Below are 18,321 nucleotides of genomic sequence, written 5' to 3' on the forward strand. Positions count from 1 at the left end.
TTATTATAAATATAAGTAAAAATATAATAATTCACACTATTAAGAAAAGAATATAAATATATATAAAATCAACAAACAAGATTAACCTTAATCTAATTACACTGTACAGCTCACAACACATCATAGTACACATAGGGCCTTGGGGGGGCAGGTGTATCACACCGTGGCTAGTGGGTGGAGTTGCTGAAGTGGCTCCACTTATTTGTTCACTGCTGCCTGTTCCTCAATTTTATCTACATCTTATACATTGAGGGCCTTGGGGGGATGGTGTGGATGGGCGCTGTTGTCCAGTGTGCATGTTACATCTGTCCCCCCAATTTTAATAGCACTGTAGCTTTCACACAGTCATACACATTTCTCCCAATACATGCACCCACATACACCTAACATGTCACCCCAACCATTTTGAGTGGGAGGAGGGGGTGGGCAGGTCTTCCCACACCCGGGTTTCATGCACCCTGCCGGGGGTAGGGACTGGCTAGTAGTTCGGGGCTGGGTTGGCTGCTTCTCTGGGGCGCTGCTGGCTCGGTGCTGGTGCCTGCTTGCCCACACTGAATGTCCATGTATGGTCCGTGTATGTGAGCATGGGTGTGTGACTGGCATGTATGTGTGTGTATGAATATATGACATGTGCGTTCGTGTGGGCGTGTGGATAGCTGGTCCTGGGTCTGTGGCTTGTTGAGCCTTGGCCCCTGTGGGACACGGTTGCAGAGGGCAGGAGTCATCCCTGCCTACCACTCCCCGCTGCTCCCCACGGATTGTCACTGCCGCCCCTGGGATGTGGGTGCCTGGGGGCCCTGGGGTGCATGGCCAGATGTCTTGGCGTGGCTTATGGCCCGCTCCCTTGGCGGCTGTGGCCTTGGGGTGGCTCGGGCCTCTTTGGGGGGGGGTTCTGCTGGGTGTCGGGCGGTTCCCGGGCGCTTGGGGCTCGTGCTGGGGGGGTCGGCCTGCCGGGGGGGGCGGGCTGCTCATTGCCTATGGCTCTCTGGGCTCTTGCCCGTTGACCATGGGGGCCCCGTCTGGGGTCTTCCTTCTCTGGGGTGTGCGCGCAGTTGCCATTGGGATGTGTGGTCTCAGGTCTTCTGTGCTCCTGGTGGGCCGTGGATAACCCGGGTCCCCTGGGTCTTTCTCTGCCTGCCTCTGGATCCCGTGGGAGGGTGGTTGCAGCTTCTTGCCCTCATTATTGAGTACGTTCCATGACAGAGGAACACATATACAGTACATTACTACAAACTAAAGCAAGACTGTATGTGTGTGTGTATATGCATATATATATATGTGAAGGTGTATGGATGTGTAGCTTTTATCTTCTACCCCCCCCCCCTTTTTTTTTTCTTTTTTCCCCTTTTTCTTTTTTCCTTTTTCCTTTCCATCTCTCTCTTCTTCTTTCCCTACCTGTCAGATCTGGCAAGAATAAATAAATACAATTAACAAGAATAGCCTATAGAAAATAATTATAGAGCACGTCTTGTAAAAGCAAATATGTTTGGTACAATAATGCCTTCGGATTATCATTCTGATTGCGAAAACTGCCAGACATGACAGGTCAAAAAAAAAAGAAAAAAAAGAAATTAAACCATGTGAGAAATTTGGAAGGACCAAAAATCATTATTTGGTGCAGCTGTTAAAAACACAAAGGCATTTGACTGATCTTCCTGCACTCTGCTGTCTTTATTTCAACAAGCTTAAAAGGTTAGAAACCACTGTTCTTGGCTTTAATAATGTGTCCTGTTTTAAAACATTATCCACTGTGTAAAATGTTCATTTTAAAAGTTACTGTATGCTGGAGCTGTTAAATAAATGTAGTGGAAAGTAAAATATTGCCCTTTGAAATGTAGTACAATGGAAATAGCATGAAATGGTATCTGAAAATAGTACCATAGTACCTTTAGTAAATATAGTTTCCACCACTGACAACTGCAACTATCTCACCTTAAATATACAGATTACCAGTGCCCTTCTTGCAATGGTGTTTCCTCCATTTATTTTGAAATCCTCTGTAGACTGTAATCTTTAACCTTTCGTTGATCATCAGTTTCAAGTTCGAACAACACTTTCTGCCGCCAGCCCACATTTTGCTGTTCTTGTTCAGTATCGCCGATATCTAAGGTACTACAGAAAAACAACAAGTGTGACATTTTCAGAATTATGGTAACTCACAGTTCTTGTCACCAGTGCTAACCGCAAGGAGACCTGTAAGTTAGAGTGAACGGGATCTTTTTTCACCACAACAGCAACCTCAAAATTTGCATACATTAGACTATAAAATCCCTTTAAAGATCATTTTAAACTAGTCAGATCATTCCAGCTAGGCTCACAGGTTACTAGAGCCTGTTCTAATTGACATTAAGTGAGAGGGGTGGTATGTGAAATAGAAGTATCAACACCATGAGCAAAAATAATTTAAATGATATAATATTGCATTTGCATGCAATTTTTCACAGGGGAATATGATCAAATTAAAAGAAAAAAAAAAGAATCTGAAATGACTCTAAATAGAAATTCAGTTGGACACCAATAAATCATGCACAAGTAGTGCGAAAATATATTAAATTATATAATTTAATACCACAAGAGTTCTAAACTAGCTGTGAAATGAGAAATGTCAAAAATTTCAGTGACCCCCATGAACTCCCAGAAATAGCAAGCGGCATGCTGTCTCTCCTGCATTCAGTATTAGGTGTCTGCCGAGAAGATCAGTTCACATATTAAAATATTACCAAGTGCATTCCTTTAGTTTCATCCTCAGACAGAAGCAGGAAACAAGAGCTGATGACAAAGAGCACAAGCAAGTCACCCAATACTAATGAATTCCCGACAGGCTTTCTCTTAAGCACACTTCGGGATAATAATTTATTTCACCTCAGAAGAGAGGCAGAGAGAGGACAACCAATTAGCATGATCTTTCTGCAACATTTCAAATTTTGTGTTAATTTTTCTTATCTGTTTGGCACTTTTTCTTCCCAATAATTCTCTGTGTCTGTGTTTCTGTGTGTAGGAGAAGGCAGCTGAAGGAGAGCGTATATGGTGACAAGCTGCAGCAGTACAACACAGGAGGAGGTGCGACCCCTTCTGGCACTGTACTCTTTTATCACAGTGCGCATGTTTTATTATGATGACCACCAGAGTGTTAAAACCGTGTTTATATCTGAGCTTTCTGACTTTCTCCTCAGAGGTGACTCTGAGGCCAGACATGTTCAGTGGACCCACACCCACTGTGACCTTTCCCAGCCTGTCTGAGGGTCACAGTTCGCCAGGGGTCAAGATCTACATTGACCCTTTCACCTACGAGGACCCCAACGAGGCTGTCCGGGAATTTGCCAAAGAAATCGATCCCTCCTGTGTCAAAATCGAGGAAGTCATTGGATCAGGTAGATTATTATTAGTGCCTTTGAATAGTTGGTGTCTTTCGCTTCCATCGTGTTGTTTTTATAAGCTGTTAAAAGAAAATTTCAGGTCTGTATTTACTTTAAAATACATCAAATACCGCAGCATTCATTCAGTTTGAACAAAAGCGTCGGTTTGAGGGTAACATAATAAAACAGTTTCAGTCCTATAAACTGCCTCAAAACAGAAGCTAGAACAGCAAACCTTGGTTTATTTAACGAGACCAACTGCCATGTGAAGGAGCAGATCCTCTACAGCAAATTAATCACATTTTTCAACTGTGCCAGACTTTTGTGTGAATGAGGAAGATCTCGAATCACGAAATGCCAGTTTATTATTTTGCTTTATTTTTCCTTTGAAGTCGGGAGAGATGTTTTATTCATGCTGAAAACTTTCACAGGAATAAATTAAAACTGTCTTCATGCATTCTCTTTGGCTATCTGCACTCTCACTGTAAAAATGCTGTGTGATGTTTGGCAAACAGAGAAAGCTGGTCCCAAAGCTGCTTCTGAATCTTTTTTTTGGTGGGGGGGTGGGGTGCATTTTAGCTGTTGGGTGGGAAATGGGGGGAAAAAAGATGGAAAGAAAAACCTTTAAGGTATCAACATAAGAGTCAGTTATCATCCACCTAAAAGTACTGTGCCTAAAAACACAGTGCCACTCATTTTCCAGTGAAATGAGGAGTGCAGTAATATATTGAAACATGTACAAACATAAAGGGAAAAACATGGTCTGTACAATTCTAAAGAGCTTGAAAGTAAGTATTTGTGAGAATAAAGATGGTCATACCAGTCTGAACGCTCTTTTCAAGCCTTTTTATCATTTCTTTAAGTAGTCTTCAGGAATAGTTTTCCTTGGAGGACATTCAAAGCTCTTCTTTGGATGTTGGCTGCCTTTTGTGCTGTTCTCTGTCAAGATGATTCCCCCACTGCTTCAATAATGTTGAGGTCCGGGCTCTGGGGAGACCAATCCATGACTGGTAGTGTTCCATTGTGTGTGTTTCTATCCAGGCATGCCTTTATACATTTAGCAGTGTGTGTGGGATCACTGTCATGCTAAAAAAATGAAGCTGTTGCCAAATTCCATCAATTCTGAGAAGATCCCCAACACCACTGGCTGAAGTGCAGCCTTAAACCATGATAGCACCTCCACTGTGTTTTACAGATGACTGTAGACACTCACTGTTGTACCTCTCTCCTGATCCCCTACCCCTTAAAGAAACAAACAAAAGAAAAACAGTCCTCTGAAAATGATCAGGTACAAGGACTTGGCTGAAAATGTGTGAAAAAGCTGCCAATGTGCAAAGAAAAACTTTGAAAGGCCTTCAGAAAGCCTGGATAATTATTGCTCCAGACTGGTTTATAAAATTACAAGAAGATTTGACTCCTTGGAGGCAAAATGGAAAGAAATGAGGGGTAGCTTAAGAATTTTTCACAGTACTGTACATAGGCACAAAAAACAGATTATACAATAATCCCAGAAGTATGTATTTATGTTTACGGTTCTATCCCCCAGAGCAAATTTGCATGTATTTGTTTGTTATCAGGACAACAAAAAAAGGCACTCAAACAGAAGGTCTCAGACAAGACCGGCCTCTGTGTGACAGTTTTAAAGAAAGTGATCTCGAGCTGCACTTAAATTTAATCGGTTCTTTCTTTCCTCACGCTCTGCCAGGTTTTCTGAAATTTGATTAGTCATGTTTGAACAATATTACTGACAGACAGCTCGAGAGACAGACAAATAAACAAAAAGCACTGAAGCCATATCTCTAATAAGATTAGGCCTGTACATAATCTGTACAAGGTCTTGTTTTTTGCAACAAGTAGATTTTGAGAGGTGATATTAATGTTCATTGATTTTTCTTTCAAAGTAAGAACGGAATAGATCATAGACCATGCTTATAACTTATACTGGTATTCTTCTTTTTTTTTTTTTTTAGATCTTATTTTGTCAGCCTTGAGCCCAAAGAGGTCTCAGGTTCACTTTAAACTGTCTTTACATCATTTGGTTAATGGTGAATTATGTAAGGGAGTACAGAGAGGACGGACCGTGGCTTGTAGTAATGCCGAAGTGGATTCTTGATTATTACAGATTATTACATGGTCATATTTCATTATGGTGCTGTCTTGAAGATAGCTGTTTTGGCAAAATGTATCAAGATTTAGATGCATTTTAAACTCATATGAATCATTTTTCACATTAGTCAAGGTACAGATAGGTATATGATGGGGTCCTGTTTGTCTGTTTTAGAACAAGATTACTCAAAACCTATCAGGCTGAATTTCATGAAACCACTTATTGTTTAATAATAAATAAAAATAATGGTGGCAGATGGGAGCTGTTCCTCTCAACACATTTCAGCTCTTTGTTGCTTTTTATTCACAAAGGTTCTGATTGCAACTATGAGCGTAGCTGCTTTTTATTTCACCTGGGTGTGGACCGTGGAGCTGTGTCTTTGCTGGTCACTGTGTGAGACAGAAAAGAAAGGATCACCGCCACTATGAATTTTACCTGTGGTGCTCTTGCCATTGTTGCCAATTGCCGAATAGTCGGCAATTGGCCAGTCAGCTTCTTTGTAATTTTGCCTCTGTACACCACCACTGTAGATTTTATATCAAACAATCAATATGCAATTGAAGTGCAGACTTTCAGCTTTAGTTCAAGGGCTTTGACAAAAATGTTGCATCAGCTGTTGAGGAATTTTTATGTATAGTCCCTCATTTCCAGGGGCTCAAGTTATTGGGCAAACTAACATAATTTTAGCTGTCAGGATTGTTTTTAATACTTGGATGAAAATAATTTGCAGGTGATACCTGACATCTAGAAGCCATAGATGTCACCAAGTGATGTCTTTCCTCTCTAGATACTGCAGGCACCTTGTTTGTGGGTCTCTGTGTTCAGTTTTGCTCAGTAACTTAAAAGCATGTTCTATTAGGCTGAGATCAGGTGACTGACTTGGCCATTGCAGAAAATCCCATTTCTTTGCTTTGGGTCATTTACAATGTGAAGTGTGTTTTATGCTTTGAATCATGAGCTTTTTCTCTCCTTTTCCATACTTTTTTCTATTCATGGCAGCATCTCATGTAGGCTTGGACAATGATGCACCTATTTCCTCAAGACTGTTCTTGACTTGGTTAGATGTTGTGAAGGGGTGTTCCTAAAGTGATCATCCACTTTAGTTGTCTTTTGAGGTCTTTCGGGCCTTTTGGTGTTACTGAGCTGGCTAGTGGCTTGATTTCTTTTTTTAAAGAAAGTATCAGATTGTTTGACCACTTCTAAAGTTTTTGCTGACTCTCTGATAGGTTTGATAGGTCTGATAGTTTGTTTTTTTTTTAGCCTAATCATGGCCTCCTTCACTTGCATCCATATCTCTTTGAACAGCATATTGAGTCCCAGTGAAAAGCCACCAAATTCAAGTTCAGTACTTTTAATCAACTCCAGATCTTTAATCCATTTCATTTGTTATGAAATAACATGCCTCACCTGGCAGTGAAACGCCTTATCAATCATCCAATTACTTTTGAACTTCTGAAAATGCAGGACTATTAATTAATGCAATAGTTTTGTTGAACCCCTCAAATTAAAGCTGAATGTCTGCACTTTAATCTTTCTTGATTCCATTATCCATCCATCCATCCATCCATCCATCCATCCATCCATCCATCCATCCATTCTCTTCCGCTTATCCTGTTCAGGGTCATAAGCATCTCAAAGACATATCTTTATGTTCGGCTGTTTTCAGCACTGCTGGTATTTGTTTAGACTCTTTCTCTCCAATTGATCTTTCTAAGTTAACCTCAGTAGTTACTTCCTCAAAACCATGTTTATTAGTTATTAGATCCCATTCCTAATAGGCTGCTCAAAGAAGTCCTACCATGCTTCAATCTGAAATATGAAATATAATGCGCCTTGAGGTGACTGATGTGATTTGGTGCTATATAAATAATATTGAATTCAATTTAATTAACTATACTGATTTGTGTCTTACTGGCCATAATTCACAATCTTGTGCAGATTATTTATCTTTTACCTCAAACTGTATTAGGTGGAGTAATATTTTATTCCTCAGATGTTGTACTTTGATAACTCATCACTTATTTTTTTCTTTTGATCAAAACCAATCACACTCAAAGCCAGTGAGCTTGAGGTGTTAAAGGTCGTGGACCAGAACTGCTGCGAATATGTGCTTTAGGCTTTGGTCTGTTGAGGCCTTCTGAGAGGCTTTTGGTAATCCCCCCCACCCCGTTTCTCGCTTTATTTCCCTCAGCGAAGGTTTTCTCACCTAAGCCAGAGGTGGCCGAGAAGGGATGAAAACTGCGAGGAGGGAGGAGAAAATATGAGCCCAAGTGATATGAGATGGGGCCGGACTTTGAGCCTTTAAATGGGTGGATCTCTGTCTCTCTAAAAATTTAAAGTGAAAATTCATCTATAGCTATCTCTCTTTTGTTTTTATCTGCATTACTCTAGTACTTCCTCCTATGTTGAGCTCCCTCTGTGATTCAGCCCCTCTGGAGTTTCACTTTGTTTGTGTATAGAGAAATGCTAAACAAAGAACCGGGGGGAGGGGGGGTTAGAACAACAGATTGAGCACGGAAGATAAAAGAAGAAAGCACCCTGAGGAGATAATAAAAATATCTCACCTTACTCCCTCATCCTTTCCCTCTGCGATAACACCCTCTCTTTCCCTCTTTTTATATTACTATCACTTACACTGTAGGAATTGTCCTTCACAAAAAGCACTTTATTTGACTAAAGACAAATCATGAAACACTTTAATTTATAATAGGAAGCAGCAACAGTATTTCATCTGACAGTGCCTTGTTCGGCAGTATATTTAGATGTAATGTAGAATCAAGAATTTTTATAATAGAATGAGTATCATGTCTTTGACCTTGTCTGTTTTGAAAAAGGGGTGACATGTCATCTGATTGGCCTCTCTTGGAGAAAAATCTGTTTTTTTAACCCCTCTGCATTCATCCTTTCATCCTTTCTCTCTCTCTCTCTTATTATCATTGCTGTCTCATATCCACCCTTGACTCTTTCAACACCTCTCTGTCTCTCCTCCCTTTCCCATCCCCTTTCCGTTCTGTTTTTCTCTCCCTCTCCGTCTGTGCTTCTGCTGGTTTACAGTGGTGACAGTAGATAGTTTTTAATGAGCAGTAAGATGTGGAGCAGAGATCACAGCGAGACAGGACGGCACGGCCTGTCATCCAATTCCCATTACTCATCCATTATTCACACACCGATTTTTATCTCTGGGATGAGGACTTTTATTTTGAAGTGACATTCAATTTTCATGTCCCCCAATCAGCATAAAGCTGCATTTATTTTGACAAAAGACATCTGTGTCACAGAGAGGGAATATTCTGTGCAAGAAACGAGTTCATTGAAGTTACAACGAGTGGTGTTTCTTTCATAGTAGAACATAAAGAAAGCAATAATGACACACACATGAACTACTGAACCTCTAATATGCAAACTACACCTTTTTTCCCCCACCAATTTTATTCACATACACACCAATTTTAAAAAGTTTGTTCATCTCAAGAATGTTACTGCTAAAAATCTGACATTTCCCTAAAAAAAAAAAAAAGAGCAGGAAAAGTAGAAAACCTCTATTATTCCTACAGGATCCTGACAAAGGTCCTAATTTTTGGAACTATGTCACAACCAAGGAAGAGCATATATATGGTTATGCTTTTCATGTGAAGCACATACTCGTGCCACAAAAAGTAAATGCTCTTATATAAAAGGTAGACTGTATTGCGAAAATTATTCACTCACCCATCCAAATCATTGAATTCAGGTGTTCCAGTCACTTCCATGGCCACAAGTGTATAAAACCAGGCACCTAGGCATGCAGGCTGCTTCTACAAACATTTGTGAATGAATGGGTCACTCTCAGGAGCTCACTGAATTCCAGCGTGGTACTCTAATAGGATGCCACCTGTGCAACAAGTCCAGTCGTGAAATTTCCTCACTACTAAATATTCCACAGTCAACTGTTAGTGGTATTATAACAAAGTGGAAGCTATTGGGAACGACAGCAACTCAGCCATGAAGCAGTAGGCCATGTAAAATCAGAGCGGGGTCAGCGGATGCTGAGGTGCATAGTGTACAGAGGTCACCAACTTTCTGCAGAGTCAATCGCTACAGACCTGCAAACTTGTGGTGTTCAGATTAGCTCAAGAACAGTGCGTAGAGAGCTTCATGGAATGGGTTTCCATGGCCGAGCAGCTGCATCCAAGCCTTACATCACCAAGTGCAATGCAAAGTGTCAGATGCAGTGGTGTAAAGCACACCGCCACTGGACTTAAAGTAGTCGAGATATGCTCTCTGGAGTGACAAATCACGCTTCTCTGTCTGGCAATTCGATGGATGAGTCTGGGTTTGGAGGCTGCCAGGAAAATGGTATTTGTCTGACTGCATTGTGCCAAGTGTAAAGTTTGGTGGAGGGGGGGGATTATGGTGTGTGGTTGTTCTTCAGGAGTTCAGGAGTTAGTTCCAGTTCAGTTCAGTTCAATGTTATTTTATTTATATAGCACCAAATCACAACAAACAATCACCTCAATGCACATTATATTGTAAGGTAAAGACCCTACATTAATTATGGAGATATCCCAACAGTCAAAACGACCCCTGTAAGCAAGCACTTGGTGATGAAGGAAAAGCTCCCTTTTACTAGGAAGAAACCTTCGGCAGATCCAGGCTCAGGGAGGGGCAGTCGTCTGCTATGACTGGTTGGGGCTGAGGGGAGAGAGACAGGACAAAAGACATTGTAGGAAGCCTTCCCAGAAGAGTTGACGTTATAGCTGCAAAGGGTGGACTGACATCATATTAAACCCTATGGATTAAGAATGGCATGTCACTTAAGTTCATATGCATGTAAAGGCAGACGAGTGGATACTCTTGGCAACATTCTTAGTTCTTAGACACATGCATAGAGTCTTAAAATTAATCTCTTTTGGTTATTATTTAGTTGTTATTTTGGCAACCCACTAGAAGTGTTTGATGTTGTATTTGCCTGTATTTTCTTATTTCACCTTGGTTCACCTGTTGTTGTGAATCAGTGCTATATTTAAAACATGAATTATTTCCTTTGTTTAAAACATTTAAGGACTGCAACCTTTGGGCAGTGGGGCATTTACAGTTCGCGGGGTGCATGGGTGGGACTCGATAAGAAAGTAGCAACAAGGTTCCGGAGAGAACACAGTGGACAAGTTGTAGCATGCACTTCAGTTGCATTAACACAAAATTTGTGGCATTTTGTGCATTGTGCTGTGCATTTATTATATTTATTTTTGCTTTAGTATGCAAAGAGGAAAAAATAATCTGAAGATAATGTTCCCTGGTCTTTTCTTTCAAGCTCCCTGTTGTTGTTAATTCTCCAACTTGCTCTCAATATGCAGTATTGAAATGTTGCTTACAGTTCACTTATGACAAATGGGTGACGGTTGGGGACAAAATGTCTCAGCCTTTGCACATTTTGACTCTAATGGGGTAACCTGCCTGACTTTATTTAACTCAAAGATTATATTTGAGTTATGGTGTGCAAAAACAAGTATCCAAGCAGCAACAGCGGCACTGTCCCTTTTATCTTGTTTGCCACCTTTGCTACATAACCTTTTCTCACCCTTCAGCTGTTATTGAGGGGATCCAATTTTTGTTGTTCTTTCATTCTGCAAAAAAAATGTGCCCTTGAGCAAAACCCTCGACCTCAATCTAATCCGGTGAAGCTGCTCGGTGGCCATCAGTATGAGAGCGAGGGTGCAGATGGCAGCTTTTCAGCTTTGAGTGTTTGTATGTTTAACTTGCGCTGCCCCCCACACACATGGCTCTCTAAGTCATCTAGTTCAAAAGAACAATGTGTTTGCTATGAACATCAGCCTGTTTTTTTTTTAGGTGCAGCAATTTATTATCCAATATTATTGTTAATTTATATAAGGGCTCCGAATTAAGAAGCACGTTTAAAAAAAAACAAAAAAAAACCTTTTTTTAAAACAGTGAACTTTTTTCCCTGTTGAAAAAACAAACAAACAAACAAACAAAAAAATTGCTTTAATTTTAACACTTCTATATTGTCTCCTTTTTCAGGTGAGTTTGGGGAGGTATACAAAGGTCGCCTGAAACCTGTTGGGAAAAAAGAAATTCCTGTGGCCATCAAGACCCTGAAGGTGGGCTACTCTGAGAGGCAAAGGAGGGACTTCCTGTCGGAGGCATCAATCATGGGCCAATTTGACCAACCAAACATTATCAGACTGGAGGGCGTGGTCACCAAGAGCAGGCCTACGATGATAATCACAGAGTTCATGGAGAACGGAGCACTGGACTCATTTCTCAGGGTAACGCACAAACTCCTACACTTTAAATAACTTTCAGGAAGGGTTATCTGAAGATTTGATTAGGGTTCTTACAAGGAGTAGGAAATTCCCAAGGAACAAGCAGTGCTGCTGCACAGTTACAGTCCAAAGAGGGTTGATCTATTTATCCGGTAAGATAAACTGTGTCTGGCTGACATAACCAAAATAAATAAAGGTTAATATAACTAACACTTTATAACCTTCTGTCCAACATAAATAGGAGAAATGTAATTGGAAAAGAAAAAGGCTCCCCACCCTTACAGCAATCACAGGTTTCAGTCTAGTAACTCTAAGAACAGCCATCACTTGTCAGGACTTTGCTGCTCAGCAGGTCAAGACACGGTCTGGTTGGTCTGGTTCAGTTCGTGTCTTGTTACCATCTAGAATTCAACAAGATGGGGAAAAGCACAGACATCACCTTCAGGCAGGGAGGGAGGAACAACACATTTACAACACACTAAAATACAACTTGTACAGATTATGATTCAGGGTCATTGACATATAGGGTATTGTATCTAACACCCCTGCAAATCTGAATATTATCATGAAAACATGTAGGCTTTCTTTACATGGTGCTTATAGAAAGGAAGAGGGTAACATGAACAGAAGTCAACCAAACTGCTGTGAAGAAGAAGAAAGTCATAGGGCTAAAATGAGGGGGAAAGCAAATAATTTTTTTTATTATCAAATATTAATAATAACCATAATAATTTTCATAATAATAATACACAAATGGCCTGACACCACAGTGCTGTAAATTACTACATAGTTATTGCTATTTACCTTTTAAGGCCATTTTTCGTACACTTCTTTAGATAATTAGATATTGTTAAGATTTGTTATAATGTATCGATTATCACAATACATTGATACTGCGATACTCGGTACTCATACTATTGTATCCACTATCACAAGAAACAATGTATTGTGATAACATTGTTACTGTGGGCAATTATATTTTGAGTCCCTTAGCATAAGTGCAGGAACAGATACTGTATGTCGTTACACTCAAATCTGATACCAGAGTTAATATACAGTATGAGTGTTGATGGGGAAATACAGAGAAGTATAGGCCGGAGTCTCCGTGGACTATGATGTTTGCAGATGACACTGTGGTCTGTAGTGAGAGTAGGGAGCAGGTGGAAGAGAGTCTGGAGAGGTGGAGGTATGCTCTGGTGTGAAGAGGAATGAAAGTAGAAGCAAGACAGAAAACGTGTGTGAATGAGAGGGAGACGGGTGGAAAGGTGAAGCTGCAAGGAGTGGCGGTAGTGAAGGAAGACAAGTTTAAATATCTGGGGTCAGCCATCCAAAGGACAGTGCACAAGAGAGGTGAAGAAGCGAGTGCAGGCAGGGTGGAGTGGGTGGAGATGAGTGTCATGGGTGATTTCTGACAGAAGGAGAGCAACAAGAGTGAAAGGGGAGGTTTACAAGATGGTTGTGAGACCTCAGAGAAGATTCATGGATGTAGTGAAGGAGGACAAGCAGAGGGTTGGTGTGACAGAGGACGATGCTGGGGATAGTGTGAGATGGAGGCAGATGACCTGCTGTGGCGACTGCTAATGAGAGCAGCTGAAAGAATAATAATAATTATAATTATTATTATGTATTATTTAACAAGAGGAAATAAATCTGGTAAGGTGGGTGTGAGTCTAATGCACTTGGACACTTAATGGCCACCTGAGCTCCATCAGATTCTCATTCAAAGGTTGCTGAATCCCAACTCCTTTAATATGGAATGTGTGTCGCATTTTTTTCTCCACTGCATTATTTTTAGCCAGGCATACCTAATAAACCGGTAACTGAGTTTCGGCACTTTCCACCTTCAGTTCAAACTGAGCAACAGTTGAAGAGCGGAGGACCGTAGTTTTTTGAAGAAATGGACACAAAGGCAGAAATAGCCTCCTGCTCTTCCTTTTCTCCTCTTTTCCTTCCTGTGCGCTTTCCTCCTCATCCTGCCAGCCTGGCTGTCAGTCTGTCCGTCTCTTTGATCCTGCCCTCCTTTTGAGGCGCCTCTAAAAACAGAAAGAGAAACTCTTTGATGTTTGGTTCTCACAGCGTGACCCCTTTTGACTCAGAAATCACCCAGTGACTCATGCACACACACAAACACGCACGCTAACAAACACAATGATCGATCTTACTGGTGTTGCTGTCCTAGCGTGACCATCTCGGAGGCACAAGACCCAGAAGATCAATGCAGTGTGTGTGTGCATGTTTGTGTGTACCTAGAAGAAGGTCTTTTGCCTGCAGAGGATTAGGCTAGAGGAGCATCAAAGGCGAGGTTTGATGCGCAAAGTGAATTAAAAGACACACACACGCACACACACCTTCGACTGCAGAGATGTCAGCAGGGGATGTCAGTGATGTTTATAAGAAACAGAGACAGCCTGGCCCAGAGGTGAAGTAGCAAAAAGGCAAATATTTTGAGTTTCATCAAAAATATTTCATGAATACAACCAGCCTCCAGCGGCTAAAAACAGGCACTTTCTTGACTTTCTAAGCCACCTTTGAATAGATTTGTTCAACTTGCTTTGTGTGGTTTTTTTTGTGTGTGTGTAATGTACAGTGTTGTGCAAAAGTCTCGAGTCACCCTTCATTTCTTTATATTTATAGTCAGACTTTCTTGAGCTATAGTCCTCCCAGGTTTTCTGAAGGTCTTTCTGAAAGCTTATTCTTTTAGACATTGGCTGCTTTTCATTTATTTTCAGCCCAATTCCTGTTCCTGACCATTTTCAGAGGAATGTTTTTTTTTTTTTATTTGTTTGTTAAGCCTCTTAACACTGACTTATGAATCATTCAAGAGATGAACCAGCATTGTGTCCGCACATAACAAACAATGTTGCAAAGAACCAATTTTAAATTGTATCTTTCAGCACTTCGTTACTTCCAGCCTGCCACAAAAACATAATTTTTACCTTTCTTCATTTGAATCAACGAGAAATGTTAAAGATAACATAGTTTGACAAAGAATAGTATAGTAGTAGAATAGTATTGCCTGATGCTCTATGGCCTAATTTGATTTTAATACATCATGAAATACCATCTGGAAAGCGTCTGATTGGCAGCAGCTTAATTTTTCAACTCACTGCTGATGCAGCAAAAGCATATCTGAAACACAGTGGAACACTATCAGTCATTGATTACCCTACCCAGATCCTGAACCTCAACATTTTTGAAGTGTTGAATCATGAGAGCGAATGGAACAAAAAAGCAGCCAACATCCAAAGAAGAGCTTTCAGTGTCCTTCAAGAAGCCTGGAAAACTATTCCTGAAAACTACATTAATTCCTGAAGATTACTTAAATGAGTTCAGTAAGGAGAGATCATTTGAAGGAACTAAACATGATTTATTGAAATACAGAGTTTGAGAATCTGATGATGCTACATAGCAGAGTGGAGTCCAATGATGGTAGTAGGACAGGTGTGGAGACACTGGTGGTGGCAGAGACGAAGCAGGTGGAGATTTGGACAAGGGTGGCTAGGTTGAAATAGAGATGCTGAGGAGACTGGTTGAATGAATGAGAGTCTGAAAGGCAGTATGACAGAAAAGCACTGAGATTTAAAGCAACAGGACTGAGGCTAATTGGCTCACAGAAGGCAAGCGTGCAAAAGCGTAAGTGATGTAAAACCATCAGTCTGAACAATCATGCATTTCAGGCTGTGTTGAAGAATAAAGGTGGTCATTCCAAATATTGATTTTCAAGCTTGTTAGAATTGTACAAACTCCTCTATGTCCACATGCTATAGACATGCAACACTGCTCAGATCAAGCTGACCAAGCTGTATCTGCCACAAATGTTTGTGAGGGATTCAGTTTGCTTAAACCTGATTGCTTTCTGCATGCTGTCATCCAGCTACATCTGAAGGCAAATGTATTTGTAGAATATCAAATTGTCCACTTTTTATTGGTCCAAAAAGCCAGCTGCAGACCAGTCTTGAAAACTGAAAGGTCAACTGCAGATCACTGTCTACAGTTCATGTGTCAAAACAGCTGAGTAATAAGAACTACAGCATTTGTCTTTGTAGTGTTGCATTGGTGACACAGACACCTACTGCAGTTTCTTGGTTCCATTTGGGAATTCTTTTTAATTACCTTTATTTGTTTAAGGATAGTCTTACTGTGAGTATATCACTTTCACACATCTTGAAGCTGCAAATTAGAACCACAGTCTGACTTGCTGGCCTCTGTGGGTTAAAGGCCTTTCTTTTTAATTATTTAAAGTAGGGGAGGTCAAATTGATTCTTCTTCACTCTTCCACCTAGATTTTAGCCTTCCGGTCATAAACCTGCTTCTATAGCCTTTTGGCTGACACACTGTGGGAAGTGTGCATGAATCTTAGTGTGTCATTGTATGCAAAGTTATAAAAATTGTCAGAAACAGCCCTTGAATTCTGATGTCAGAAAGGCTTGGCAGAAAGGATGCTGTATTTTAAACCTATAGCAACACTAATACAGCATGGGCACAGAAGTGAAACCAGAAAATGGAATCATCCAAAAGATTAAGTTCAGTTTTATTTACTTTATTTACTTGCATCATCTTGATCAAACTTTGTAATGTGATTGTAACACAAACCACCACAGATCCAACATCATCTGTGTTGCAAAAGGGGGGTGGAATTTCTGTTATGACATTTTCGGTGAAATAGTAATAAATCTTCTTACCTGCAAGGTTCTTTCTACAGAACTGAAGTGAAAAAGTCTGATAATGGAAAATAAGAATAATCCTGTCACGGTTCATGGTTTCACAGCAAAATGATGGGCAGTTCCCAGTGATCCAGCTGGTTGGTATGCTGAGGGGCATCGCATCTGGAATGAGGTACTCACACACACACACACACACACACACACGGGCACACACACCTACGCACATGCACACTACAGAAATCCATTTTACTATAAAGATGAAGAAGAAACTTTTTCTGATCTTTCAGCCTGCTCTGTGGATTTAGATTTCTTTTTGACAATATCAGTTCTTTCATATACTGAGATTTCATGTGTTGATATCCAATACTGTCTGGTCATGTGCATCCTGCAGACCCTTACACACACACACACACAGACACACATACACACTGATACAAGCACACACATATACAGAGACAAACCCTGCTATATCCTGCATATTAATCCACTGTTAAAGTTAAGAGCGCCACAACTTTTCAGCTTGACAGACTGAAAAATTGCTCACACACACACTCGTGCACACCAGATGCTATCGGTGTTTATTGCAGGCTGTGATAGCACAAAAACGTGTTACTGTATACACATACACTTAATCCCATTCCTATTTTATTGAAGGTAGCTGGCAGTGATAACACGCACACACGGACAAACACGCACACACATACACATAACTCTAAATCCCATTACCTTTTTTATAGTAGTCTAGGTAGCTGGCAACAGATAACACAAATTCATACAATAAATCCTGTTGATGTTACAGGTACCTGGCGGAGATGAGTTATGTTCACCGGGACCTGGCAGCTCGAAATATCTTGGTTAACAGTAACCTCGTGTGTAAGGTGTCTGATTTCGGCTTATCACGTTATCTGGAGGAGGACACCTCTGACCCCACCTACACCAGCTCGCTGGTATGTAAGCTAAAAACACACTAATGCTTCCTTCATCCTGCAGGATAAAGGTGGGCAAAATGTTTGTTGCAGTGGTAGTTTTTTTTTTATTGCCAGGATGCTGGGCTGCTCCGCTTATATTTATAAAAAAAAAACAATGCAACACTTAAGAACTATAGGTCTGCTAAAATTTAACACACGTAAAATGAAAAGTCTCTGGATTGGTGAAAGTACTTGACTAATTCCTTAACTAATCAGCTTTTTCACAAGTAGGTCAATAAATGTAACACAAAGCTTTCAGTTCAGTTCTGTCATTAAGCTCAACCAAATGTTTCATCTCTATAAAAATATATCAGTATATTTGTACACTAACACAACACTTTATTAGCTGCACCTTCCTAATACCCTCTTTTGCCTGCCTCATTTTTTTGTGGCATAAATTCAACAAGGTGCTGGAAACAGTCCTCTGAAATTCTGGTCCATATTGACGTGATAGCGTCACACAGCTGCTGCAGATTTGTTACCTGCACATCCATGATGTGAATCTTCTGTTTCACCACATCCCAAAGGTGCTTTATTGGATTGAGATCTGGTGACTGTGGAGGTGATTTGAGCTTTGTGACATGGTGCGTTATCCTGCTGGAAGCAGCCATCAGAAGATGGGTATCACAAAGGGATGGATATGGTCAGCAACATTACCCAGGCAGACTTGTGGTGTTTAAATGATATCCCCAACACAAGCTTTCATATTGTTTACACCAAATTCTGACCCTGCCATCTGTCCCAGCAGAAATCATCAGGCCAGGCTTTTTTAATTTTCTGTTGTCCAGTTTTGGTGAAGCTGTGTGAATTCTTAGCAGACAAACCGTTGTCTTCTGTTACCGTAGCCCATCTACCTCAAGGTTCAGCATCTTGTGCATTCAGAGATGTTCTTCTGCATACCTTAGTTGTAACAAGTGATTGAGTTATTTTTGCCTTCCCATCAGCTCAAAGCAGTCAGGCCAT

At 40.6% G+C, this 18,321-nt stretch overlaps 1 protein-coding gene across 1 annotated transcript in view; it reads left to right on the forward strand.

Moving 5' to 3' along the window:
• LOC115778485 (ephrin type-B receptor 1-like) overlaps nucleotides 1-18,321 on the forward strand; it is a 121,332-nt gene that overhangs the window by 84,567 nt on the left and 18,444 nt on the right. Inside the window, exons 12-16 of the mRNA XM_030726524.1 lie at nucleotides 2,999-3,060; nucleotides 3,174-3,371; nucleotides 11,482-11,729; nucleotides 16,495-16,562; nucleotides 17,190-17,337. Of these exons, the coding sequence (XP_030582384.1) occupies nucleotides 2,999-3,060; nucleotides 3,174-3,371; nucleotides 11,482-11,729; nucleotides 16,495-16,562; nucleotides 17,190-17,337 (724 nt within the window). The remainder of the gene's footprint in view (nucleotides 1-2,998; nucleotides 3,061-3,173; nucleotides 3,372-11,481; nucleotides 11,730-16,494; nucleotides 16,563-17,189; nucleotides 17,338-18,321) is intronic.

Source organism: Archocentrus centrarchus, chromosome 4, assembly GCF_007364275.1.
Source record: "Archocentrus centrarchus isolate MPI-CPG fArcCen1 chromosome 4, fArcCen1, whole genome shotgun sequence".
Lineage (NCBI taxonomy): Eukaryota > Metazoa > Chordata > Actinopteri > Cichliformes > Cichlidae > Archocentrus > Archocentrus centrarchus.